The sequence below is a fragment of the Typopeltis vanoorti genome, chromosome 2 (genome assembly GCF_054136105.1).
Source record: "Typopeltis vanoorti isolate ZY-2024b chromosome 2, IOZ_Tvanoo_1.0, whole genome shotgun sequence".
In the NCBI taxonomy this organism is placed as follows: domain Eukaryota; kingdom Metazoa; phylum Arthropoda; class Arachnida; order Uropygi; family Thelyphonidae; genus Typopeltis; species Typopeltis vanoorti.
In genome coordinates, this window is record NC_143550.1 from 157,798,600 (window position 1) to 157,825,608 (window position 27,009).

Consider the following 27,009-nt stretch of genomic DNA (forward strand, 5'->3'; position numbering starts at 1 on the left):
CATCTAGGTAGTAACCAACTACATGAAGATTTCTGTGAAGAAAGGATATATGTGGAAGTACAAAGCAAGAAAGCTTAGGACTATAACAGGAAATGAAGAGTTGAGTGCAAAGGAAATCAATGCTGCTTGGGTAGTTAGTCAAGAAATGTTCAATAGCAGTGATGACAGAATGTAGTCCAAAGTCAGAAGATTAAATAAGTTGGTGTAAGGTAGTTAAAGTAGATGTAAAATGAAGATATTACTATGCAGTGTGGAAGAAGGCATTATGGAGGCATCATTAGATGAGGGGTAAAGAAAGTTTCAGTTGGGACATTGACAAGGATGTCAATCCCAACTTCTTGCAACTACAACATTCCTGAAAGCTATGATTTGCTCACTATCTCCTTTGAGCAAATCAAAGAGAGAAATTATTATGGATGCACTCCTGAAGATATGCCAAAAAGGAGTTCCACTACATGAAAATCCTCTTATTAAAAAATATTGGAACATGCACCACAGAAGATCAAAGATATGCCTCCAGACCCTTTATTAGATGGCCCAACAACAGATAGTGGATATCACTGCTCCCCTTCCCCCTCAGGAAGATAAAACAATCAATATACTGAGTTCCCTAAAGGGAGCGAAATTTGACAAAGTCCAGGATATTTTTCCAGAAGAAGAAGAAGAAATGATGGATACTGGCCATCCACAATTCTTAAGAAAGAAAAAATCCAAGATTAAATGGAAACAAAGTCACTCATCATAGGAAACCAGATCATACCACCAAAAAGAAATAATAGAAACATTCCTACAGTGAAATTGTGGTGGGATTCTGACAAAACATAGGCAACATCAACGCTCTCTTGCAGAAGTAAAACCAGAAGCTTCTGCTTACAGGAAACATACCTGAAACTGAGTGATGATCTGGCTGTCTGTAATGTTACCATGTAAGGACAGGACAGGGGATGGACCTGCTCATGGAGGAATCATCATCCTTGTGGACAATCATACTCCCTTTCAACAAATTGAAATTAACACCAGTATAGAAGCATTTGCTATAAGACTCTGTCGAAATATAATAACAGTATGCTTCATCTACCTACCTTCTTCTGCAGATTTTTCTCAAGATGAATTTTATGGTGTCATATCAAGTTACCATACAAGGGGGATGGTAATTTTGTAGGGGTAGTACCTTAATAAACATCAGAGCAAGAGTTTTTAATAACAGTTATAACAATCTCTCCCTCTTAAACACAAGAAGCTGCACCTACTTCCATATGCCCACCTGAACATTCACTGCCATTGACTGTCTGCTCATCCTCCCTTTTCCCTGCTTGTTTAAGCAGGAAACTGATGAAAATCTATTTGGGAGTGATTACTTTCCTGTGATGTCCACTCTACTATATGGACAACCATGTACTACTACATGGATATCACTTTGGAAAATTGAGCATGCTGACTGGTCCACCTTTTCCTCATTAGCAGTTTTTGATTTTACAACAGTCAGTTCATCTTCTATCAGTGATTCAGTAAAGCATGTAGCAGAGTATTATAGCAGCAGCCACAACTGTAATTCCTAAAACATATAGTTGGTTTTCCTAAGGCATGGTGGAAAGATGATTGCATGGCAGCGAAAAAAGCCCAGAAGCTTTGGGTATTTTCTGCAGATACCCCACAACAAGAAACCTAATTGCTTTCAAATGAGCATGGGCCTGAGCAAGACACATTAGGCATCAGAGCCAAAAGGGAATGTTGGATCCAATTTACATCCTCTATATCAAGATCCACCAACAGCAAAGAAATGTGTGGAAAAAATCTGAAAAATGAAATGCAGATATACCATTGCCACCCTCTATCCTTGAACACAATGGTTGCACAGTTGTTGATCCAACAGCGATTGCTGACATACTTGGAGAGACTTTTGCAAAAATATTGGCGATGTCTTCTCTGAGTTTTTGCCCCCAAAAAAATAAAGCAAAGAAACAAATCCATTTTTCTTCAAATGGCACAGGAGAATACAATTGACCATTCACCAAAGAAGAAATGAGAGCTGCTTTGCTTAAATGTTATCCAACTGCTGTTGGAGATGATAAAACATCTATCAACATCAGCCATGGATTAACTTCTGCACCTTTACAAATATGCTCTCACAGAATTTTCTGTGAGAGCATATTTCTGGATACCTGGCAAAAGGCAATTATAATTGCCTTTCCTAAGCCAGAGAAGTATTAAAAATTCCCAAATTACTACCATCCAATTGTTCTGACCACTGCTTATGCAAGATTCTGGAAAAAAATGGTTAACTCTCATCTTTTATGGTTTCTGGAAAGAAACAACCTCTTTTCTAGGACACAATCTATCTTCTGAAAATATCATTCTACCACCGATCATCTTGTCTTGCTGGAGGCATCCATTAGAGATGCCCTCCTAAAATGCCAGCATCTAGTATTAGTTTTCTTTGCTATGGAAAAAGTATGACACTGCTTGGAGATTTGGAATACTGAAGGATTTACATAATTTTGGTCTTAGAGAAAATCACCCTCATTTTATCAAAAACTGAATACCAGAGGGCCAGGCGAACGGTCATGTTTTCAGGGAGCTCCCGAAAGCTATGTACAATTTTGAATGGAAATTAGAATATATGTTAAAATCATAACGTAATATTGTCTAAATTTGGTAGCTTGTTGTGTCTGTGTGATTTTGGTGTAAATTCCATTAATTAATTTAGTATTTAACGATACGTTTCATAGATTTGAATATGGCGCCAATGCGACGTAAGATAATGGCATCCAAAAATACGACGCCATTGTTCAAAAACTATAACGTGAGAGAATTTGTCCAATGTGATGTGTGTGGAATGTATGCATTCCCGAATGAGGCTGGAGTTTGGATTGAAAGTGATAGTGGTGGGAGAATGTGTAGAAAGTGTATGCAAAGTGAGAAGTCGAAGTATGTGTCAGGTTGTGAGACAGTTATGGTTGAAGAAAGCCAGAATGCGAGTGAAAATAGTGGCATGATAGGGAATTGCGGTGTACAGATGGCAATGTGAGCGGTGATCTAAGAAAGAGTGAGAGCAATTATACAGAAAGAGAAAATGGTTTGAATGATAAAAAAAATGAGGAATTATTTGTAGGAAGTGAGATCGCTAGGTTGCACACAGTGATACAAAATGCGCAGCGGCAATTAGAGCACCTGCAAAACTCTTTCCAGAGTGATTCGGCTAACATAAATAAACAGCGTGGGAGAGTTTCCGAAATGAAGGAAAGAGTGTTGTATGGTGACTCGTTATTAAGAGGAGTAATAGATGGGAGTGTAACTAAATCGTACTTACCGGGTGCGAAATTTAAGGATGTAAGTGAGAGTATTAGAGTGCAAAAATAGAGGGTGAAAGAATTAATAATTGTGGCGGGTACGAATGAATTGAAAGGTGATAAATTTTTTATGAGAGAGGACTTGAAAGTATTGCTAAAGGTAGCGAAAGAAAAGAGTGACAGAGTTAGAATGGTGAGTCTGTTACCGCGGTATGACAGAGAGGAGTTTAGAAGGAGGGCCATAATCGCAAATGACATTATGCGCAGGTTATGCAGACGGTGTGGTGTGGAATTCGTGGATGTGTGGAATGAGTTTGATGGGCGAAAGGACTTATACAAGATGGATGGCCTGCATTTGAATGGACTTGGTGTGCAGAGACTGGAAAAAGTGTTGCTGAATGAAGTGAAAATGGATGTGCAGAACCAGGGAAACTAGAACTACCAAGGAGGGGGGGAAGTGGATATCCAGACATCAGTGAGACAGTCGAGTGTAAAAATGTATATAATGTACCTGAGCCAGCACTAAGGACAAAAAATGGGAATGGGACATTTAGAATAACGCATCAAGATAGGGGTGGGACAAAGGGATCACTGCAATTCATGTATACTAATGCCAGGAGTATTAGGAACAAGAAGGAAGAATTTTTGGCCTTGATTGGCTCTTCCTGGCCACAGGTTATTGGCATTAGTGAAACATGGCTGACGGAAGATGATATAGTTAGTGGGATAGAATGTGTAGGTTATAGTATGTTTAGGAGGGACAGAGAGAATAAAATTGGCAGAGGGGTGTTATTGATGATAGCTGATGAACTGCAGCCAAGGAGAATTGAAGTATTGCAGGATAGTTAAAGGAGCTCATTTGAGGCTATTTGGTGTGAGATTGACACTGGCAGAATAAAATACACAGTTGGGTGCTGCTATAGACCAGGTGATGGAATAGATGGTGGAGATGGTATGCATAAACAAATTGATGAAATGAGTGGAAGGAGGGTAATTATTATGGGGGATTTCGACTATGGTAACATTGATTGGAAGGAGGAGAGGACACATGTGAGGAAGGAAATGGATTTTATTCAATTATTAAGGGATAACTATCTGAAACAGCATGTAATTGAAAATACTAGGGGTGTGAGAGTGCTTGACCTGGTAATTGCATCTCAAAATTTGACTGTAATGAATATGACCATGTTGCCACCTATTGGTGAGAGTGATCATAAGGTCTTGACTTGGGAGGTGGCTAAAGGTGTGCAATTTGTGATTAAGACCGGGTATATGTGGAATTACCGTGCTGGCAAGTATGACAAGCTTAGGAGATTGCTTGGATCAGTGCAATGGCATGTACAACTGCAAGGGCTGAACGTCGATAGAGCATGGGAAGTGGTCAAAGAGCATTTACAGGAGGTTATGGCTGATTGTATACCTAAGGTCCGAATAGTGAAACAAGTAGGGGTTAAATGGATGAATAACACCATTAAGCTTGAGCTGCAAAAAAAGAAACAACTATGGAGGGAATTTAAAGAAAGGGGTGACCTGCAGGCACACGAACAGTATAAAGTGCAGGCTAGAAGGGTAACGAGTGTGGTAAAAACAGCAAAAGCCGATTATGAAAGGAAACTAGCTATGCAAGCAAAAGAGAATCCCAAACAGTTCTTTCAATATGCTGCAAGCAAGAAAAACTGTACATGGCAAAATGATTTTAAGGAATGACGATGGTAAAGAGTTCACTGAACCAGTCGATATAGTGGAGTTACTGAGCGTGCACTTTGCAAAAGTATATCATCCAAGTGGTGACGTTGAAAAAAATGAATGAACCATTAGTTTATACGGGAATTGTAGATGAATGAAGTGGAGGTGAATAGTCTATTACAGAACCTTAATGTGAATGCATCTGTGGGATTGGATGGTATACCGGCATGGGTCTTGCATGAAGCGGCTAAGGAATTATCAGTGCCCTTGACCATGTTGTTTAATCTGAGTCTCGGGTCTGGCTTAGTCCCGAAGGCGTGGAAAGAGGAGAAAATAGTTTCACTGCATAAAGGAGGATCCAAGACTATGGTTGCAAATTACCGACCGATCAGCATATCAGGAGTCTTTGTCAAGGGAGAAAGTAGTCAAGGGAAAAATACAGGAATGGATTGATGAAAATGAGATACTGTACAGAGGACAGCATGGCTTTGTGAAGGGTAGATCATGCCTCAGTAACTTGCTCAAGTTTTATAACAAGGTGACGGCTGAACTGGATAAGGGAAATGGGTTTACAGTGATACTGCTGGACCTGGCAAAGGCGTTTGACAGGATACCACATGGAATTCTAATCCGTAAACTACAACATATGGGAATGGATATAGGGTTGGTGAGATGGATAGGTGGGTGGTTGATGGAGAGATATCAAAGAGTAGTTTATTCAGGAGTAGAGTCCAAAAGATGGCCTGTGACTAGTAGTGTGCCACAGGATTCTGTTCTTGGACCACTGCTGTTTAATCTGTTCATTAACGATATAGGGAAGGGTCTAAGTGGGACAGTTCATTTGTTTGCTGATGATGCAAAGTTGGGTAGGGCGATAGTGAATGCAGAAGATGTCAAAGTCTTGCAAGATGACTTAGATCGATTGGAGTTCTGGACTAAGGAGAATGGATGTCAATTTAATGTGACAAAATGTAAGGTTATGCATTTCGGAGTGAAAAGATTAGCAGCAGTATATCACATTGGTGGAACTGTATTCCAAGAGATTGATGAGGCCAGGGACTTGGGAGTGTTGGTGGATAGGGAGATGAAGTTTAGGGGGCACATTGCGAAAGTAGCTAAATCAGCTCATCAACTCACTTGGTTGTTGAAAAATACCTTGACAAGCAGAGACAAGCAAGTTATTGTACCTCTGTACCGAGCCCTGATAAGACCTCATCTCGACTACTGTGCCCAGATTTGGTCACCTCGGTTCCTTCTTGATGGGGAGGAGGTGGAGAGGATTCAGAGGTGAGTGACTAAGATGATAGCAGGTCTATGGAATGAACCATATGAGAACAGGTTGAAGATTTGTGGGTTGCAGAAACTAGTTGATAGGCGGAAAAGGGGAGATATGATTGAGACATTCAAATTGCTAAAAGGATTCTATAGGATTAATTCAGAGGATATTTTTGAGATCAGGACTGGTGGTGGGAGAACTAGGGGACACCCATGGAAGCTGGGCAAGAACGTGGTTAGCAGGGGTGTTAGAGCTGGGTTCTTTACTTTTAGAGTGGTAAATGAGTGGAATAAGCTGCCAGAGTCTGTTGTGGGTGCCATGACGGTGAGCGAGTTCAAGGCAAGGTATGATAGATACTGTGAGAATGTTGAACAGTTGTGTGAACATGATGTTTCGGGCCTCCCTCGATGAGTCTAAGGACTCCCTGGAGTAGCCCGTAGTAATAATAATAATAATAATAACTTATCTTCTCGAACCTGCCCCTATAATCAAGAAGAGGGAGTCCCATAAGTTTCTGTTTTAAGTGTTATGCTTTTTGTAATTAAGGTCAACTCAATAAAAGAACATCTTCTTCCAACACTAAGTAATGTCCTATATCTGGATGACTTTACTATCTTCTGTCACTCATGTAATAGGAGGGTCATAGAAAGACAGCTACAGCAAGCCATTGGACATCTTTCAAAGTGGACACTTGCAAACTTGAAAATCTGACAGGCAAGTGCAACTCTCAGATTTTCACATACGAAGACAGTTTGGGTGTACTTTTGCCACAGATGTGGTCTTCATCCTGATCCATAACTCTGACTAGGACAATTACTAATCCCAGTTTCATCAGAAGCCAAATTCTTATGACCAATATTTTACAGTAAACTCAGTGTCCTCCCTCACATGCATCACTTATGAGACAAGTGCCATAATGCAATGAACTTTCACCCACTGGGGTGGTGCTGACAGATGTTCTTTGCTTTGTTTTTACAGGGCACTAATACGATCAAAACTTGACTACTGGTCCCAAGTCTATGCTTATGCCAGGGAGAGTACATCACGATGGCTAACCCTGTTGACCATCAAGCCATCAGAATTGCAACTGGGTATTTCATGTCATCTATTCTTAGTCTATACGTTGAAGCAAATGAACCACCTTTGTCACTTTGACACCAACAACTGTCTTTGCTATATGAAACTAATATAAAATCTTCCAGAGCACCCCACATATCCAACTATCTTTTGGTCAGAAGGGGAGAATCTCCACAATACTTGACAGATTGCCATAAAAATCCTTTGATTTGCAAATAAAAGCTCTCCTATGACTTCTAGAAATGGTGATAGACAACATAGCTTAGGTACCACCAAATTCACTTTTACCATGGCAATCATAATGTACATGTCAGTATGCAGCTTTTCTTTCAGCAGGCTACCAAAAATTTCCACCCCTACTGTCATCTACCAGCAGCTCTTTGAAGCTTATAGAACTGAATACTTTGATTTTGTACCTGTCTACACAGATGGCTCAGAATCAAAGGATCTAGTAGGATCTTTTGCCATCTTTCCAGACAAAATCATATCTGCACAAATCTTATTAGAATGTAACAACTTTAATGTTCTTTTATACAGCAGCACTGTATGTGATAGAGTTTGCACTAAAATACATCAGATTCACTGCTACCAAAGGTGCATAATATATTCAGACTCACAAAGTTATTTAGGCAATAAGAAGTCTAGAGCTATAGCAACATCCAGTGCTCTCTCAAATTCAACACCTCTTTCAGTTATAGAAGCTACACTTTGATGTGGGCTTCTTTTGGATTCCAAGTCATTTTGTGATTAAGGGAAATGAGGCTGCAGATATTGCAACCAGATCAGCTTGTTTCTCAAATATCCACTATTTGCCTGTACCATACACAGATTATCGGCAGATTATCAGACAAAAACTTCTATCCTAGCAGTAATCTTGGAACAGAGAGAATAATAATAAGCTCTACAAATCTTAAAATTTTGGCACACTAGACTGCATAATTAAATTATGGCAGTCTAGTGTGCGCAGGGTTGGAACAGAGGAGGTTGTTCTTGCTTGGCTCTGCTATAGGTCATTGTCATCTCATCCATTCTTTCCTTCTGAGGCATGATGACATGCCCTATGCACGAGTTTTGTGACTCTGGACCGTCCATCACTCATATTTTAATTGACCATCCTCATTTTGTCAATGAGTGCAGTCATTATTTTAACCACTTTTATAATCTGCCTGAGCCTTACACGCTTAGGCAGATTTTATCAGACTCATCAACTATCAACCTGGTTTTAAGTTGTTACAGAGTATTAATCTTTACCACCTTATATTAAAGTATATATTTTTTAGTTTAAATTATTGTAAATATGTTTTAAAACAAAAACCTCAGATTATGTACAGTTTATGAATTTTAATATTTTTTTGCTTTTTACATCTTTTATACTCTTCTTTTACATTTGTTTTCTCTACATTGTTTTTATGTTTTCTTACTTATTTATTAAATAGTATACTTCTAAGAATTGTTTCATTTATGATTTTGTTTTGTTATTTTGGCTTTTATATATAGTTTGTTGACTTATATAAGCTCCTTATTTATTGCATGTGTTTTTGCACAGTATGACCATAGCTGTCCTTGCACAATTAGACCCTAAAACAAACAAACTCAGATCTCTCAAATCTACTCTTTATTTCTTCTGCTTACATTACTTAACTATATCTCATTCACTAAAATGATATTAGCATGAATATTCTTTTTACTTGCCACAAACACAAAAGAAATGACTCCTTAGGATTTTTTTTTTTTTTTTTTTTTTGGCCTGTGCTTTGCACTGCTTGTGAACCTATTCACCACTCTTCTATTATATACTCCACAACATTTTTATTCAGCTCATGCTTTATAGGCATGCAGTCCATTATGGAAAGTATTATATTTGATTTTTTAAAAATTTCTGTATGGATCTTTCTTTTAAATTAATGTAAAGCACATAGTACTAATGAAATTGATTTAAATAAAGTGTGCTGCTATAAAAAATGCTACATGATGTACATTATAATTTTTTTTAATTACATGCATTATATGATTGTAAGATTTCCTTTTAATTGTGTTATTTCCTTTAAATATACATATATTTTACTTGTGTCATATAACTTTTTATGCTTTGTAGGCACAAAGGTGAAGAGGAAATAACAGCTGGAGAACGTATTCGTTTCCTGGTTGAAGATGATGAATCATATGCCTTGATGATCAAGAATGTTAAAAAAGAAGATGCTGGAAAATATGTAGCTATTGCAAAGAATGCTTTAGCTGAAGCAACCACCTCCTGCCAGCTAGTTGTTACATGTAAGTATTTTTTTTCTGTAAGATTTCTTCGCAACAAGTCTTTTGACTCCATGGAGATCTGATAATAATTATAACTAATAATAATTTCTGCATTTACATTTGCATATGTTAATAGATTACATGACATATGTATTTCTGGTAGGAAATATAACAAGAATCTACATTTAAGTTTTGTAGATCTGGAAGAGGTATATAATAAGGCATTCAAGAGAAAAAAAATACAATTATATGGTGAAATGGGACATTATTATACAAAATAATATTCTGTAAAAAGTCCCATTTACAGAACCATATTATGTATAATGTTCCTTCTCCATGCATTGCAAGTGATATTCTTCAAAGACATGAACTTCCTAAATTTTGAGGGTACAACAGTAAAATGGTATGCAGGATGATAATTAGATAGCTCATGCATAGACTTGAAGTTATCAGTAACAAGTTGGGAACTTTTCAGCTGGTCCATAATGCCAATGCACATAATCTTCCAGGGCTTGCCTGGAGGGACATTTCGAGTAGTAGTATGGAGGAGGCAAATTTGAGGCCATGTTATGGCAAAGAGATTTATAACTTTCTTTATGAGCATCGTGTCCAAGAGTATCACTACATATCCTGCTATATCTTTCCTGTTATCTAATCAAAATGAAATATATATCAAATACTGACAGTGTCACTGTGATTAAAATAAATCTGTTTCAAAAATTAATTTCAGCAGAAATAAGGGGATTACTTAAGGGTCAAAGCCTGGTAACCGGGAGTAGATACCCCACATAGCCTTTAAGGAATGCAGAGAACTGACTGGAGCATCTGACCTAATGTCCAATTTCACCTTCAGTGTGACAGTGAAATCACTGAATGCATGAGGATCGACTGAAAATTTGGACCAAATTATATTTTGTATTGGCTTAAAGCTGGCCTGGTTGGCCAAGTGGTTAGCATATCCACTCTCCAGCCAAGAGGCTGTGGGTTCAAATCCTGCCTAGGCATAGATTTTGTGATTGTCTTCCACCTTCATACATTCATTCATCCAAGCATAAATACACTCTCCCAAGATGGACTGGGTCACCATGGGAGAAGTAGACCCAAACCCTCCCACAATAAGAGAGTCCTTCACCCTGTAGTGGTTAGAAAACAGGCTGATCATCATCATAATCATTGGCTTAAAACAAAAATAAACATGATGGTACAACATGAGATTTCGTTCAGATGGATTGGGTAAAAGATAATGGATACTAATTTAATCTGGAAAAAGTGTAAAGTTATGTGTTTTGAGATAAAAAGATTACAAGCTGTATACCACATTGAAGGAACTGTACCCAGGAAATTGATGAAGTTTGATTTGGGAGTGTTAATGGCAGCATACATATGGCAGTGGTAGCCAAGATATCTCATATGATTAGATGATTCTGCCATCATCAGATCTGTTCTGAAAAATTTGTTCTGTATTCATCCTGTAAAAATCTTATGTTAATTTGTATGTCATATAATATCATATCACTGCTTTTTTTCACCTACCATCCAATTTCTGTAACCTACAGCTCTTCAACCTGTCCTCATAATGTGCATTCTGTAAACCTGCCACCATGTTGGTTACTTGTTTCTGGATCCTTTCTGCCTCCTTCTCATTCCCAAGAAACCCAGACACAGTAGTCCAGATAGGATCTTAGCAAGGTCTTATAAAGAGGCATAATAACCTGCTCATCAGGGTGTTCTTCAGTAATAATGTAATCTGATGAGCTGTTTTAGCCACTTTTGCAGTATTATTATTATTCCTGATACCTCCAAGGAGTCCAAAGACTCAACGCAGGAGGACACCTACAACTGTCTCAACCACTACACCGAACCTCTACTACGAATCATCTCCATCAACGCCATCTACCGCCCACCTCCACCACAACTAGTATTTTTGTCTGTAAATTGCGTGTGTTCTGAAGGGCCGATTTGTCTGTATGCAGGATGAAAAACCCAAGTTTCCGGAAGAAAAAACTCTGCTACCTCCATATGAGATCAGCTAACTCACCTTCGATTGAAATCGTCCAGATAAAGATTCCTCCCGTTGCAACGAGAATCGAACTTAAGCCTATTCCAATCGAAGGGCTAACTGTACCGTCAATCTTCCAATTGCGCTACGGAGGCGCTTAGTATGCCCTCTAAACTTCAATTCTCTATCCACTAATGTTCCTGTATCCTCATCAATTTTCTTCATCGATTCACCTCAACTTCATCAATTTCCTGGAGTACAGTTCCATCAATATGGTACACAGCAAGTAATCTTTTCGCATTAAAATGTACAATTTGACACTTTTCCACATGAAGCTGACATATGTTCTCTTTTGCACGTACTACCAGTCTATTTAAATCAGCCTACAAAATTTTAATATCATCTTCAGTGACTATTTCTCTACCCAGTTTTTCATCATCGACAAATAACTGAATATTTCTCTCAGATCATTTACTATGTCATTAATGTGCAAATTAAATAGTAGCCCAAGCACAGGTATAATAGTCCTTCTACTGGACTCTACTCTTAAATACCTGTCTTTTATCTCTCTATTAACCACCTTTTATCCACTTCACCATCTTTGTATCCATCCCCATGTGCTGCAATTTATTTTTCAAAATTCCATGTGGTATCTGTCCTGTCAAAAGCCTTTGCAAAATCCAGCAGTATCACTTTATATCTATTACCTTTATCCAACTTAACTATCACTGTATTATAAAAAGTGAGTAAGTTACTGAAGCATGACCTATCCTTCACAAAACCATGTTTCCCCACTGCCACCAGTATAGTATCACATTCTTGGATTTTTCCCTTGGCCAACTTCTCCAATATCTTGACCACCACTCCTGAGATGCTGATTGGTCAGTAATTTACTACCTCACTCTTGAGCCTCCCTTATGCAATGGAACTATTTTCCCCCCTTCTTTCCACTTCCTTTTGGACCAACCCAGAGCTGAGACTTAAACAATGTGGTCAAATGCATTGCCAAATACTTAGTACCTTCTTGTAGCACTTCAGCTTGTATACTCTCTAATTGCATAGCTGTATCCACAACAATATCGTATGCATCTCCAGTTCATCTACTTTTATTTCAATATAAGCCCTTGCCTTTCTTGCATGCAATATTGCCATCCAGATGATATACCCCTGCAAAGTGTTCACTTAGTAATTCAGCTATTTTGTCTGCTTCAGTTACCTCTTTACCATCGACATTTATCAAGATTATTCTTCTCTTTTTACTTGCTGCATACCAAAGAAACTCTTTGGGATTATCTTTGGCGTTCACCGCTATTTCTTCTCATACTGTATGAGAAGATATTTTGCACTTCTTATCATACTGATCAGTCTTCTAGCCTTTGTATCTGTTGGTTTGTACCTTTCTCCCTGAATTCTCTCCACAAATTTTTATTGTGGAAACAGTTCAGATATTTCGTGAACTGTTTCCACAGTTACTTGATACCACAATTACTTAAATTTATCTCCACAATTTTATTACTTAATTTTTTTTCTGCAATTACTTAATTTTAAGTACTTTTGTGTTCTGTGAAAGGGCTTTTGCTTAATGATGCTGTTAATCCATTCAACTCCCACTTGATTTATCCTCCTGACTCTAGGTGTGCAATCTGCTATTACTTCCTTCAAACACCCTTTTACCACCTTCCATGCACTATCAACATCCAACTCTTGCAGTTCCTCATGCAGTAGCATTTCTCCAAGCAATCTTCTAAGTTTGTTACACTTACCAACTCTATAATTCCACATGTACCCCATCTTAACTGAAAATTCCACACACACTTAGCTGCCTCCCAGGTTAAGACTGCACATTTTCATACAGATTGGGAGCAATGTGGTCATTTTTGGTTATAGATAAAGCCTCTGATGCAGGTACTAGATTTAGCACACTCAAACCCTCTGGTACATTCCATCACATGCTGCCTCAGATAATTTTTTCTTAGTAATTGTGTAAATTCCATTTCCTTTCTCCCATATCTCCTTCTAATTTTCCACTTTTCCACATTAAGCTGACATATGTTCTCTTTTGCACATACTACCAGTCTATTTAAATCATCCTACAAAATTTTACCCTACAAAGATGTTACCTTAGTCAAAGATCCCATAATAATTACTCACATGATAATTACTTATTTTCCAGTGCATACTATCTGCTTCATCCTTTACATCCCTTGGTCTTATAGCAGCAATTAATTGTATATTTTGTCCTTTTGACCTCCATCTCATGCTGAATGGCCAATGTGTGAGACATCCCATTTAAAATTTTCCCCATTGCTTTTTAATCATGTCTTCTTGGCTTTCTACTTTCTCACCTTCTAGCTTCTCATTTTCTAAAATATGAAATCTATTTTTTTATCAAAATAGAAAAATGTTTCTTAATTTTATTCATTTTTAATTTGGACATATCATGTTTTATCCTTCCATTTTGATTCCTGATTTTTATAATCTCATGCAGTTTTAATTTAATTTTGGCTGTTACTAAGTAATGATCAGATCCTACATCAGCTCCTAAAATTACCCTTGTTTGCAGCATGATCAGTTTTGGTTTTGGTTTTGGTTTTACCATCTGGTGATATCTAAGTAATTTTATGTATATATCTTTATGTTAAATAAGCTTCCTCCTATCACAAGGTTATTTATTTCACAGAATGCTGCCAGTAGGTCACCATTCTCGATTCTTGGACCACATCCTTCATTACCTGTGCTCTTTCATCTTCATTATTTCTTTTGCCAACTTTAGCATTCATGTTACCCATAAGAATGATCATGTTATGCTTCGGTACTTATTCTGTATATCTCTGTAACTTATCATAAAAATTCTCCTCCTCAAAAATCTTTCTCATTTGTTGGTACATCAACTTATTATGATTAATTTAATACATCTTAAATATAATTATATCCATTGCAACAGCATCATACAAATGAAGAATAATGAGGAAAAATTGATTCCTTTATTGCTATCATTGATGAGGATATGTCATTTCTAACAGTTCAGTTTTTCATTTGTATATAAATATTTACTAATTTTGAAAATGTCTCACACTGAGACATCCCACATAAGCAAAATTTCCATAAATTTCTGCATAAGACAAAAAAAAGTTGTTTTTGTAGTTAGTCAATAATTTTCATGCCTGATGTAATTCTCACTGACTGAAATAAGTTGTTCCTTCATTCAGCCTCTCCTGCATTCCGTAAACCTCTGAGGGATGTGTCTGTAACAACAGACAGTCCAGTTAAATTTGAGGTAGAAGTAGAAGGAACTCCAACACCAGAAATTAAGTGGTAAGTATTAAACTGCAATCATCTTTCAGTAATATTAATTATACTAGTACAAATTTGAAGTTCGTTATTGTATAATTAGTATTGAAATTTTGGAGACCCAACATAAGCACTTGCACTCAAAGGAGTGTAAATTATTGCAAGATATTTACACATTGTGACTGAAAGGTCACTTATCTTTGGTTATCACTCTTCCTTTGGAAAGAAAGAATCTTGTCGCTAAAGTTATTGTAATAGTCTACTAACAATGATTGTTACCATGAATGATTAAGAAACTGGAAAGGTGTGGAAAAGATTGTATCTATATATTTCAAAATATATGCTTGTGTTTAGTTTCTTCTTCTTATTCCTAACATGGATTTTAGGCCAGGTGGCCTGTTCTGGTCTCATGCCATCTCTTTCTTGGTCTTCAAATTCTTCTTTTTCCATTTATTTTATATCTATATAATATTTTCGGCACTGTTGTCCATTCGATTTAAATGTTCTATCCATTTTTGTTTATACTGTCTTATGTAGTAATTAATTGGTTTTATATTCAGGGATTGTAAAATTTCTTCATTTGTTTTATGGTCCCACTTAGTATATCCAGCTGTTTTTCTGAGATATTTCATTTCTGCTGTTTGAATTCATTTTTCCTTTTTAATGTCCATGTTTCACTTCTGTATGGTAGAGTTGGTTTTGATAAGACATTATATAGTCTGATTCTAGTGTGTTTTTGTGTTTGTGTTTATACGTTTCATAAATGTCTATATATGTGTATATTTATGTATGTGTATAACGTATATGTCAACTACTTCTACTTTGGAAAATGCTATATATCTACAAGCCCTCATTCACACACACATATGTGATTCCCGCCAAAGAAATGGTTGTAAACCTATTTATTTATTTATTTGTATGAGGTTTTGTCCCTTTCTTCCTTGTTTCTTTGAGGCAGGGCAGGTTGAGCCCTCCTCATGAGGAATTAGGTATATATATTTTATGATTGTAAATCTGTGTTTACTCGAGTTTCACATGGAAACCCAAGTTTTCATGTGAAAAAACTCTCTACCTCTGTATGAGACTGGTCAACTCACCTGTCAAAAGGGACCAGATAAAGATTCCTCACTTCATAGATGAGAATCAAACCCAGGTCTTTCCAACCAAAGGGCTTTGTGTATACTGACTGAGCTATGGAGGCTCTGTAAACTTATAATACATTAGTACTGTGGTGTGGGCTAAGGATTTTTTTTCTGTTTTTTTTTATTAATTTTATATATATTTTGTATTCTTATTTATTTTGGCATAATCTGGAAACCCCACTCTAGAGATCAAATTTGGAACTTTTTAAGCCACACTAGGCCTCCAAGCTGGGTGGTGGTGGTGGTGGTCTCACACTGGGTGATGAAATTCCTCTCTCACCTAAAGACAATCATAAACATTCATGCCTGTGGTGGGATTCAAGCCTGCATCTTGTTGGTTGGAGAGCAAATGTGCTAAACATTTGGTAAACCAAGTATTTCAGTCATGTAATTTCAAATTAAATCTTCTGTTTTTGGGAGACAACTTCAAAATAATATAGTTTCGCCATCATTATTTTTATATCATCACACCTCCATGATTCATTGGGAGTTAAAAAATTCATGCACTGTTTCTACTGTTTCTCGCTGATTACACTCTCAGTCTTTGTTCTATTTACCTATCATTCTCAAAAAAAAAAAAAGTGATCAAAAAAGCTTCCAGATCACATCTTCCTTAAGCATGTGGGAAGACTTATGTGTTCATCATACATATTGATTAATTTTAACAGTATAGATGAGAACATAGACTGATAAGAAACTAACTATCTAAAATTTACTATGGACAGATAAGAAGAGCTGTGAACATAAAAAATACATCCAGCACTATCGCTATCGCAAGTCAGGTCTAGCAGACCATGCTTTAAACTTCTGAGCAGCACTTTTGTTTTTTTCCAATTGATCTTGTGTGCAGAGATATTTAAAGCATGGTCTGCTAGATCTGACTTGCCATAGCGATAGTGCTGGATGTATTTTTTATGTTCACGGTTCTTCTTGTCTGTCCATAGTAAATTTTAGATAGTTATTTTCTTATCAGTCTATGTTCTCATCCATACTGTTAAAATTAATCAATATGTATGATGAACACATAAGTCTTCCCACATGCTTAAGGAAGATGTGATCTGGAAGCTTTTTTTTGATCACTTTTTTTTTTACGTCAGAGAGGTTGTTCCTGGAATCAACAGAAGCCTTAAAGCATACTTCAAACCTCAACTAGTATTCAACTAGTATAAATTTGCCAGAGATTTGGGAGACAGTCATCTTAAGAGCAAATTAATACCTGCTTTCTCTCTCATTTTTTTTTTCAACATAGATAGTGCCTAATTAGGACTTAATCTTTGTGTGTTGTATGTTACAATTGTTCAGACTAGCCCCATTGTTATACCAGAATTGTTGTTGTCTCGTGTACTGTTACAAACTGTTTTTTTTTGTGCTCTGAAGATTCTGGATAACATACCAGCAAAATATCAGCAATAAGTTAATAAATAGTTATTTTCTTATCAGTCTGTGTTCTCATCTATACTGTTAAAATTAATCAACAAACACATCTTCCTTATTCAATTTCTAGGATTGCCTGTTGTTCTGTTTCTGCATCCTTCCATTCTAAGCAATGCCACTTGCATTAATGGGGTGCAAACCTTTTACAAAATAGGAAAAAGGTTTGCACCCCTCTTAGCTATTTTGCAGAGGGTGCCTGTTTTCATCCCTATCATTCCAATAGTATCATTCCAAAGATATGACACTATTTTAAACACTCTTTCCTGGATTCTTTCCAAAATCTCTTTATTTCATGAAAACCAGTTGACCGATACTCCAGATGAAACCTGACAATGAACTTTCATAGACTTGCATATTAGATTAAAACATCTTTATTTCTACACGTTAAAGTTATAGTAATCTGTTGGTTTGTCCTCAAAATGTTTATTCAGATTTGGGCCTGGGCCTTGCCCACTCTTATTTTATCCATCTTCTTGCATCATTTTGGAAAGTGAAGCAGATTATTCAGAATCCAAGTAGGTAGAGGCATGATTTATGTTAGGTTATTACTTATGGCAAAGATTTCTGTTTCTTGTCCAACTTGGTCAGTGGGGCTGGAATAGGGGAGCCAGTTGGAATTATTATTATTAACATCTGACCTCCATGAATTCAGAGACTCATCGTGGGAATACACATAATGCTCATCCAACTGTGCTTTAAACTGATTCAATGTGTCTACATTCACAACACACTCTAGCAATTCATTCTACTCACAAACCACTTGCCATGCAAAGAACTTTCTCCTCATTCCTCTGCTCACACCTTTCGTTATACAGTTTCCAGCAATGGCCTCTTGTTCTAACCCCATCTCCCATTCTATGAAAAATCTCTTCCATGTCTGCTTGAGGGTCAAAGGGGGTGCTTAAGGGTCAAAGTTGTATAACTGAGAGGAGACCTCCACATAGCCTTTAAAGGAATGCAGAGAACCGACCAGGGCTTCTGACCTAATGTCCAATCCTCACCTGCTCGTGGTGCACCCTGTTGGGTATCTACTTGGATACTGAACGGACGAGGATGGGCTGGCAATTTGGGATTTAGCCGACCAAATTGTATTCTTATTGGTTAAACCAAAATATAGAATGATGGTACAACATGACAAAATTTCATGCCAGCTGGGGCGTCGCCCGGTTAAACAAGGCCCCCGTTGTTTTCGTCAGGGAACCAGGGCGAACAGCGAAAAGTCAGCTACTGGAACAAATCTGAAAATAAACCCCAACTCAACATCACCAGAGTTAAAGATCGGTATTATCAACGTAAGAAGCCTGAATGGCAAAGAAATGGAGCTAGCTGAGGAATTAGATAAGTACCAGATCGACATAATAAGGGTGACTGAAACAAAAAAGACCAAAACTGGTGAGATCTTTCTGAGCAATAAATACAAAATGTTATATTCAGGCAATGGCAATCAAGGAAAAGAAGGAGTAGCCATAGTATTCAACACAAAATACGAGGCTAATCTTCTTGAATGGCAGGCAGTCTCAAGTAGAGTAATGTGGGCAAATATGAGAATGGGGAACTGGACAATGGGACTTATTTGTGCCTATGGTCTCACAGAAGGTTCTACTGTGGGACCTCAAAAAATTCCTCTACTAAAAGTGGAGGAATTTTTTGAGGCTTTACAAAAAGCAACTGACACAATGAAAAATGAAAAGATGATGATGATAATGAATAACAGAGGGGATAATGTACATCCTTGTCTCACACCAGAATTAACATTAAACCATCTTCCTGTACTTCCTTCAATTCTAACTGCTGACTTACAACTCAAATAAACACTAAGTATTGCTTGATATAATGCCCCATTCACACCATATAACTGCAGCGTATTGAATAGCTTCTGTCTTGGCACCTTGTCATATGCCTTTTCCAAATTGACAAAACTTAAATACAGATCTTTGTTATATTCCCATGCTTTCTCGACTATTTGTCGTAAAGTGAAGATCTGATCCTGACAGCCTCTATTTGGCCTGAATCGAGCTTGTTCTTCGCCAAGCTTTTCTTCCACAATTCTTCTCAACCGTTTCTCAATTATACTTGCATAAATCTTGGCGGGAACACTCAGTAAAGAAATACCTCTGTAATTCTCACATGCAGTTTTATTTCCCTTTTTATATATGGGTACTATGAGAGCTCTACTCCAATCATCGGGAATTTGTCCCTCTGTCCAGGCTTTCTGAACTATGCAGTGCAGCCACTGTAAGACTCTTATACCACCATACTTCAGCATTTCTGGTCGAATATAATATACTCCTGCTGCCTTTCCACATTTCAAGCCTTTGATGGCTTTTTCTACTTCTAGTATGGATATGTATTCCTGACTGCATGCCTGGTCAGTGTTTTTTACCACTGTGCTGTCATCACTGCTTGTGTCATTTAGCAGTTTTTCAAAGTAATTACTCCATACTTCAAGGATATCTTTTTCTCCTGTTTTCATGTCACCTTTATCATCTCTAATTCCTTTTACAGCACTCTTTCCTCCATTCTTAAGCTTCTTCAACAACCTCCAGAATATTTTGCCACCTTCTTGATATTTATTTTCTACATTCTTGCCAATGTCTTCCCATTACTTTTGTTTAGCTAGTTTTACACAATGTTTAGCATTCTTGCATTTGTCTCTATATTCTCTAAGAGCACAAGCTGACTTATTTGACAGGAACTTTTGGTATGCTTTCTTCTTTTCCTTCACTGCCTCTTTAACTTCCTGTGTCCACCAGGGAGTTCTGATTTTTTTATCCTTACAGATAACCTCACCACATGCCTCTCTGGCAGAATCAATCAATGTTTCCTTCAGAGTTTGCCACTGAATCTCCAAGGTTTGATTCCTGTTCTCAAACTCTTTCATTTTTTCTTCAATAATCTTTGTGTATTTTAGCCTACAGTTCACATCTGAGAGCTGCTCAACTTTTATTCGTTTTAAAACTTTCTTACATGTTATTCTTTTCAATATGAAATTCAATTTTATCCTGCTCAAGACTAAATAGTGATCACTTCCAATTTCAAATCCTCTGTACACTCTGGTGTCCTGCACCAGGGAGAAAACATCACTATCAACAATAACATAGTCAATGAGACTTTTCTTATTCCTAGCCTCTTCTCTCCATGTGAATTTGTGCACATTTTTATGTTGGAACATGGTGTTAGTAATAACCAGTCCATGTCCTGAGCAGAAATCCAACAGATATTTGCCATTATTATTAGCTTTGCTCTTTTCTCCAAATTTTCCCAAAATATTTTTGTATGTCTCACAATCATTTCCTACTCTGCTATTTAGATCCCCAACAAGGACCAACTTTTCATTTTTCATTGTGTCAGTTGCTTTTTCTAAAGCCTCAAAAAATTCCTGCACTTCTACCTTAGTAGAACCTTCTGCTCCATGTCCTGAGCAGAAATCCAACAGATATTTGCCATTATTATTAGCTTTGCTCTTTTCTCCAAATTTTCCCAAAATATTTTTGTATGTCTCACAATCATTTCCTACTCTGCTATTTAGATCCCCAACAAGGACCATCTTTTCATTTTTCATTGTGTCAGTTGCTTTTTGTAAAGCCTCAAAAAATTCCTCCACTTTTAGTAGAGGAATTTTTTGAGGTCCCACAGTAGAACCTTCTGTGAGACCATAGGCACAAATAAGTCCCATTGTCCAGTTCCCCATTCTCATATTTGCCCACATTACTCTACTTGAGACTGCCTGCCATTCAAGAAGATTAGCCTCGTATTTTGTGTTGAATACTATGGCTACTCCTTCTTTTCCTTGATTGCCATTGCCTGAATATAATAACAATAATAACATAGTCAATGAGACTCTTATTCCTAGCCTCTTCTCTCCATGTGAATTTGTGCATATTTTTATGTTGGAACATGGTGTTAGTAATAACCAGTCCATGTCCTGAGCAGAAATCCAACAGATATTTGCCATTATTATTAGCTTTGCTCTTTTCTCCAAATTTTCCCAAAATATTTTTGTATGTCTCACAATCATTTCCTACTCTGCTATTTAGATCCCCAACAAGGACCAACTTTTCATTTTTCATTGTGTCAGTTGCTTTTTCTAAAGCCTCAAAAAATTCCTCCACTTCTACCTTAGTAGAACCTTCTGTGGGACCATAGGCACAAATAAGTCTCATTGTCCATTTCCCCATTCTCATATTTGCCCACATTACTCTACTTGAGACTGACTGCCATTCAAGAAGATTAGCCTCGTATTTTGTGTTGACTACTATGGCTACTCCTTCTTTTCCTTGATTGTCATTGCCTGAATATAACATTTTGTATTTATTGCTCAGAAAATCTCACCAGTTTTGGTCTTTTTTGTTTCAGTCACCCTTATTATGTCGATCTGGTACTTATCTAATTCCTCAGCTAGCTCCATTTCTTTGCCATTCAGGCTTCTTACGTTGATAGTACCGATCTTTAACTCTGGTGATGTTGAGTTGGGGTTTATTTTCAGATTTGTTCCAGTAGCTGACTTTTCGCTGTTCGCCCTGGTTCCCTGATGAAAACAACGGGGGCCTTGTTTAACCGGGCGATACCCCAGCTGGCATGAAATTTTGTCATGTTGTACCATCATTCTATATTTTGGTTTAACCAATAAGAATACAATTTGGTCAGCTAAATCCCAAATTGCCAGCCCATCCTCGTCCGTTCAGTATCCAAGTAGATACCCAACAGGGTGCACCACGAGAAGGTGAGGATTGGACATTAGATCAGAAGCCCTGGTCGGTTCTCCGCATTCCTTTAAAGGCTATGTGGAGGTCTCCTCTCAGTTATACAGCTTTGACCCTTAAGCACCCCGTCAAATATTCTATAATAATAATAATCCATATGAGGCCTGTTCAAGGCCTTATACACTGGCATCAGATAATGGCATCATTGCCATTGTCTGATGTTATGTCTTCACAATGTGTGCAGTATTGTGGATTGTATAAATTCTGGATGTTGAGGTTGTCCAGGAAGATGAGGTTTGTAGTTGGATGGGAAGTAGCTGGATTGTAGATGGCCAAGTTTCATGGAAATGAAGGCGAAGAGATCAGAATGGTTATCCGTGTTTAGAGACTGGTAAATGCAACAACTTGAACTTACAGTTGTTGAAAGAAAGGACAAGAGGCCTTGTGGAATGTAGAGCCTTTATTTACAAGATCACTGAGAGTCGAAAATCACTGGATGGTGCATAATAACAACATATGCATGTTACAAAATGGGACAAAGAAACCTTGAGCTAGAGAATATCAAAAGCAGGGGATTCTAAAGTAGCCATTCTTTGGCAGGCTTAACACATACATAGGTGCTACCCTTGTGGTGATAATAGTTTGGGCTGGATGTGGACAGTAGGAGATATAGTGCAATCTGAGTTTCTGTCAGGAATAGTATATCTGGTCTGAAAGACTGCAAATGGTGGTGAACATCATTTATATTTGTAGTGGATGTGAAAGTGAGTTTAAGTGAAGAGATTTTGTCTTGGTTTGTGTGTTGTGTCTGTTTGTGATGTGACTTTTTTTGATAGGATTGATTTATGAGGGAGATTCATTTTTGTCACAGTGTCATTGTTTGTTTATGCCTTCCTAAATTTAATCATGATTAACTGGAAAAATATAGTGGGGATGTGCAATGAAAGACTCTTAGACATAACTTCCATATGGAGAGAAACCAGTCTCCATATCATGATGTGGCCTTGACAGTGCCCCCACATACCACTACTTTAACTCACACTCCACACACGACCTGGCAGAGGTATATGGCAGCAGGATTATGCATGAGTTGACAGGGTAGCCTCCTGACTCCTGTGCACTAACTGGCAGCTGACCTGTGGCATCACCATTTTAACTGATGTATCCTCAAATGGAGGAGGTTATGGGTCTCTAAGTATGTTGGTTATAGCCTTGAAGGGTATCAGTCATACCATATAAAAAAGAGAGGGAAGTTGGGGAAACAGAAACTGGAATCTCTGCTCTGGAGACCAAATATGGTATTTGCTTCTTTAAACCTCCATTAAGCTGGGTGGTGGTATTTCACCAGGCAATGAAAAACATCTACCACCCAGTGTCTAGTCTACCATTTTCTCTAATTATCCTTTTGCAGGGGAAATGCTTGCTGCAAATGCCAGAGCCCCTTTTGTGAAAACAGGCCACACCATGGGAAGGCAGGGTTGACTTGATAAGGAGAGGCTGTATATTGTGCATCCCTGCCCATTATTGGCCCAAAGTAGTAGTGGTTGTAAGTGCATGCTAGCAAATAAGTTTATGGAGAGGTATGATGGGCATTGTGTGAATAATGGCTGATGTGTTTAATCATCTCTGAAATGAGTCTTTGGACTCATTGTGGAGATGCCCAGATAGCATCTCCATAATGATTTCAAATCTTGGAGTTAACATTTCTTAATATAATAGCATATAAGTTAAACAATAATGGCTGTAAAGCAGAGCTCTGTGTACACTCTTCTTCTGGAACACTCTTGACCATACTGAGCTTGCTGATATTATTATTATTAAGAGAGAGACCTTCAGAGAGTCAGGAACTCATTGAGGGAGGCCACATACTACATGCACCAGTATTCATATTATTCTTGAATTCATTCACACTGCTTGCACTCACAAGATCTAATGATAATCCATTCCAATCACACACACACACACACACACACACCACCCTATGAGAGAAAAATCTAGTCCTTATTCTCTTCTTAGTGGCATTCATTTCTCAGCTCCCAAGGATGCCCTTTTGTCCTTTCCTCACCATCCATAAAATGAAAAATTTCATCAATTGAAATCCTGTATGACCGTTTCAGAAATTTGTAAGTCTCAATAATATCACCCTTCTTTCTCCTGTGTGCTAGTGTCTGTGGTATACTAATTCTCAATTTATCTTCATAATCAGTATTCCACAATCTTAATATCATTTTTAACACTTTCCTTTGCACTCTCTGAACTTGATCAGAATCACAGTGGAAACCAGGAGACAGACCTGTGCACAGTAGTCCAAGCGCAGTCTTATCAAGGAATTATAAAGAGGCAAAATGACATCCTTATCTTTACATATCAAACTTTGTTTTAGCATTGCAATTATCTTTTGAGTTGTACAAGGGTGGTCTGAAACGTTCTCAGCCTTACAATGAAAAAATGAATTTATAATTTCAAAATTATTTTTATTTTTCGACATAATCTGCCTTAAGACTAATACATTTATTTCAGCAATGCTCCAGTGCCATTATCCCATCCCTGTAATGGTTCTCAGTAAGATCTGCAAAATACCCCTCTACAGCTCTTGACTCGAAGAAAAACGCTGCAGCAAGGAAGGGTTTGGTTTGGGGAAGACATAGAAGTCAGAGGGAGCCAAATTTGGGGAATAGGGTGGATGTTCCAAACAATTCATAGTGCAGATCCCTTAATTTTTCTAATGCCAAAACACCTTTGTGGGCAGGTGCATTGTCCTGATGAAAGATGATTTTTTTCTTCTGCAAACTGGGTATTTTCTCACGAATTTTTTCGTCTAGTCTGGTTAAAGGATAAGAATGATATTCCCCAGTTATTGTTTTACCCTTTTCAAGATAAGTAATAAACGTAATGTCTGTAGCATCCCAAAATGGCAATACCATGATCTTTCCTGCTGATGGAACCGATTTTGTCTTTTTTGGTGCTGAACAACCGGCTTCTTTCCATTGTTTTGACTGCTGTTTGGATTCTGGTGTGCAATGGTGAATCCAATCTCATCCATAGTAATAAATCAATGCAAAAAATGGGTTTTATTCTTATTAAAATGCTCCAAGCACTGTTCAGAGATTTTCATGCGAGTGCATTTTTGATCTGCTTGAGCAAGCATGGCACTCATCTTGTGCAAAACTTTTTCATTTGCAATTCTTCATGCAAAATATATCCTACACATTCTTTTGAAATGCCTATAATCTCAGCAGTTTCACACACTTTGAGTTGTTGGTCATCCAATACCATATCGTGCACTTGATCAATGATTTCTGGTGTTGTTACACTTTTTGGACGTCCTTCATGTGGATCATCTTCAAGGCTGCTACGACCACATTTAAACTTGGAAAACCATTTTATAATTGTCAAAAATGAAGGAGAAGAGTGCCCATAAACTTTTATGAACTTTGAACGAATTTCTTTTGGCGGTAAACCTTCTTTTACAAAGAATTTTATAACCTCACAATACTCAATTTTATCCATTTCAATGGATACACACACAACACTTTTACTTCAGACAGCTGTATAAAACAAACTACTTGATAGAGTGATTTGCAATTTCAAATGGATGCTTATGACAGATGTACCAACTTAGAAAAAAAAATCTTGCCAGTAGTGTTGCCATCTTTGGTCGAGGCTGAGAACTTTTCAGACCACCCTCGTATATCTTCTTCTTCTTTTCAGCCATTTTCTGTCCACTGCTGGACAGAGGCCTCCTCCAGTTCTTTCCACCTTTCTCTGTTCTTGGCAATGGTTGACCAATTTTCCCCCAACAAAATTTGACAATTCATCACTCCCCCTTTTTTTAGGACATCATCTGCCTTGTTTTTCTTCTTTAGGAATCCAGTTTGTTAGTATGGTGGTCTATCGCTCATCTTCTCTTCTGGATAGATGTCTGGCCTATTTTCCATTTTAGTCGCTTGTGGTGAAGAATGATGTCAGTGATGCAAGTCTGGCTTCTTATCCAGGTGTTTCACTTCTTATCTTTTAATGTGATGCCTAGCATCAATCTTTCCATTTTTCTTTGAGTTTTTCTTAATTTATTTGCCAGTGCTTTTGTTAGTGACCGAGTTTCACAACCATATGAGATGACTGAAAGTATACACTGGTGGAACATCATTGTTTTGAAAAATGCTTTTCAATTTTCTGAATGCACTCCAGGTAAGTTGAACTTTCCTATTTATTTCCTTTTGGAGTCCACAGTTTAGATGAATGAGATGACCTAAGTATGTATATGAAGAGACCTTTCCAAGAAATTGTTTTCTATTATTATGTTTTTTGGTGTTACAAAATGATTAAACATGATATTAGTTTTTTCTCTGTTTATCTTTAGACTGACTTTTCTGCTTTCATGATATAGGTCTTCTATCATTATATTAAGGTGTTCTGGAGTGTTTGCAAAAATTATGATATCATCTGCATATCTTAGGTGTGTTAAGTTTCTGTTATTAATTTTTATACCAAGGTTTGTCCAGTTTATATTATTAAATATTTCTTGAAGGACTGCTCTAAAGATTTTGGGTGGTAGAGAGTCTCTTTGTCGAACACTTTTTTCAATTGATATTTTATTGTTACTGATGTGAAGTTGGATTGTTGCTGTTGCAGTGATGGATATTGCCTGCAGGAGATCCATATACTCTCCAGGAACTTCCTGATTCTGGAGTGCTTTGATTATTGCATTAGTTTTGATGGAATCATATGCTTTTTCATAATCAATGAAGGCTAAACAGAGAGGCAATTGGTTTTCTTCTGTTTTTTTTATTATTTGTTTTACTGCATGAATATGATGAATTGTGTTAAGCCTTTACGAAATCCTGCTTGTTATACTGGCTGA

General features: G+C 37.4%; 1 protein-coding gene across 1 annotated transcript in view; it reads left to right on the top strand.

Moving 5' to 3' along the window:
* The window catches only part of LOC150109564 (protein Obscurin-like), a 1,271,613-nt gene that overhangs the window by 211,042 nt on the left and 1,033,562 nt on the right, over positions 1–27,009 (top strand). The window contains exons 19-20 of the mRNA XM_090402667.1: positions 9,425–9,600; positions 14,788–14,893. Coding sequence (XP_090258793.1) covers positions 9,425–9,600; positions 14,788–14,893 — 282 coding nt within the window. The remainder of the gene's footprint in view (positions 1–9,424; positions 9,601–14,787; positions 14,894–27,009) is intronic.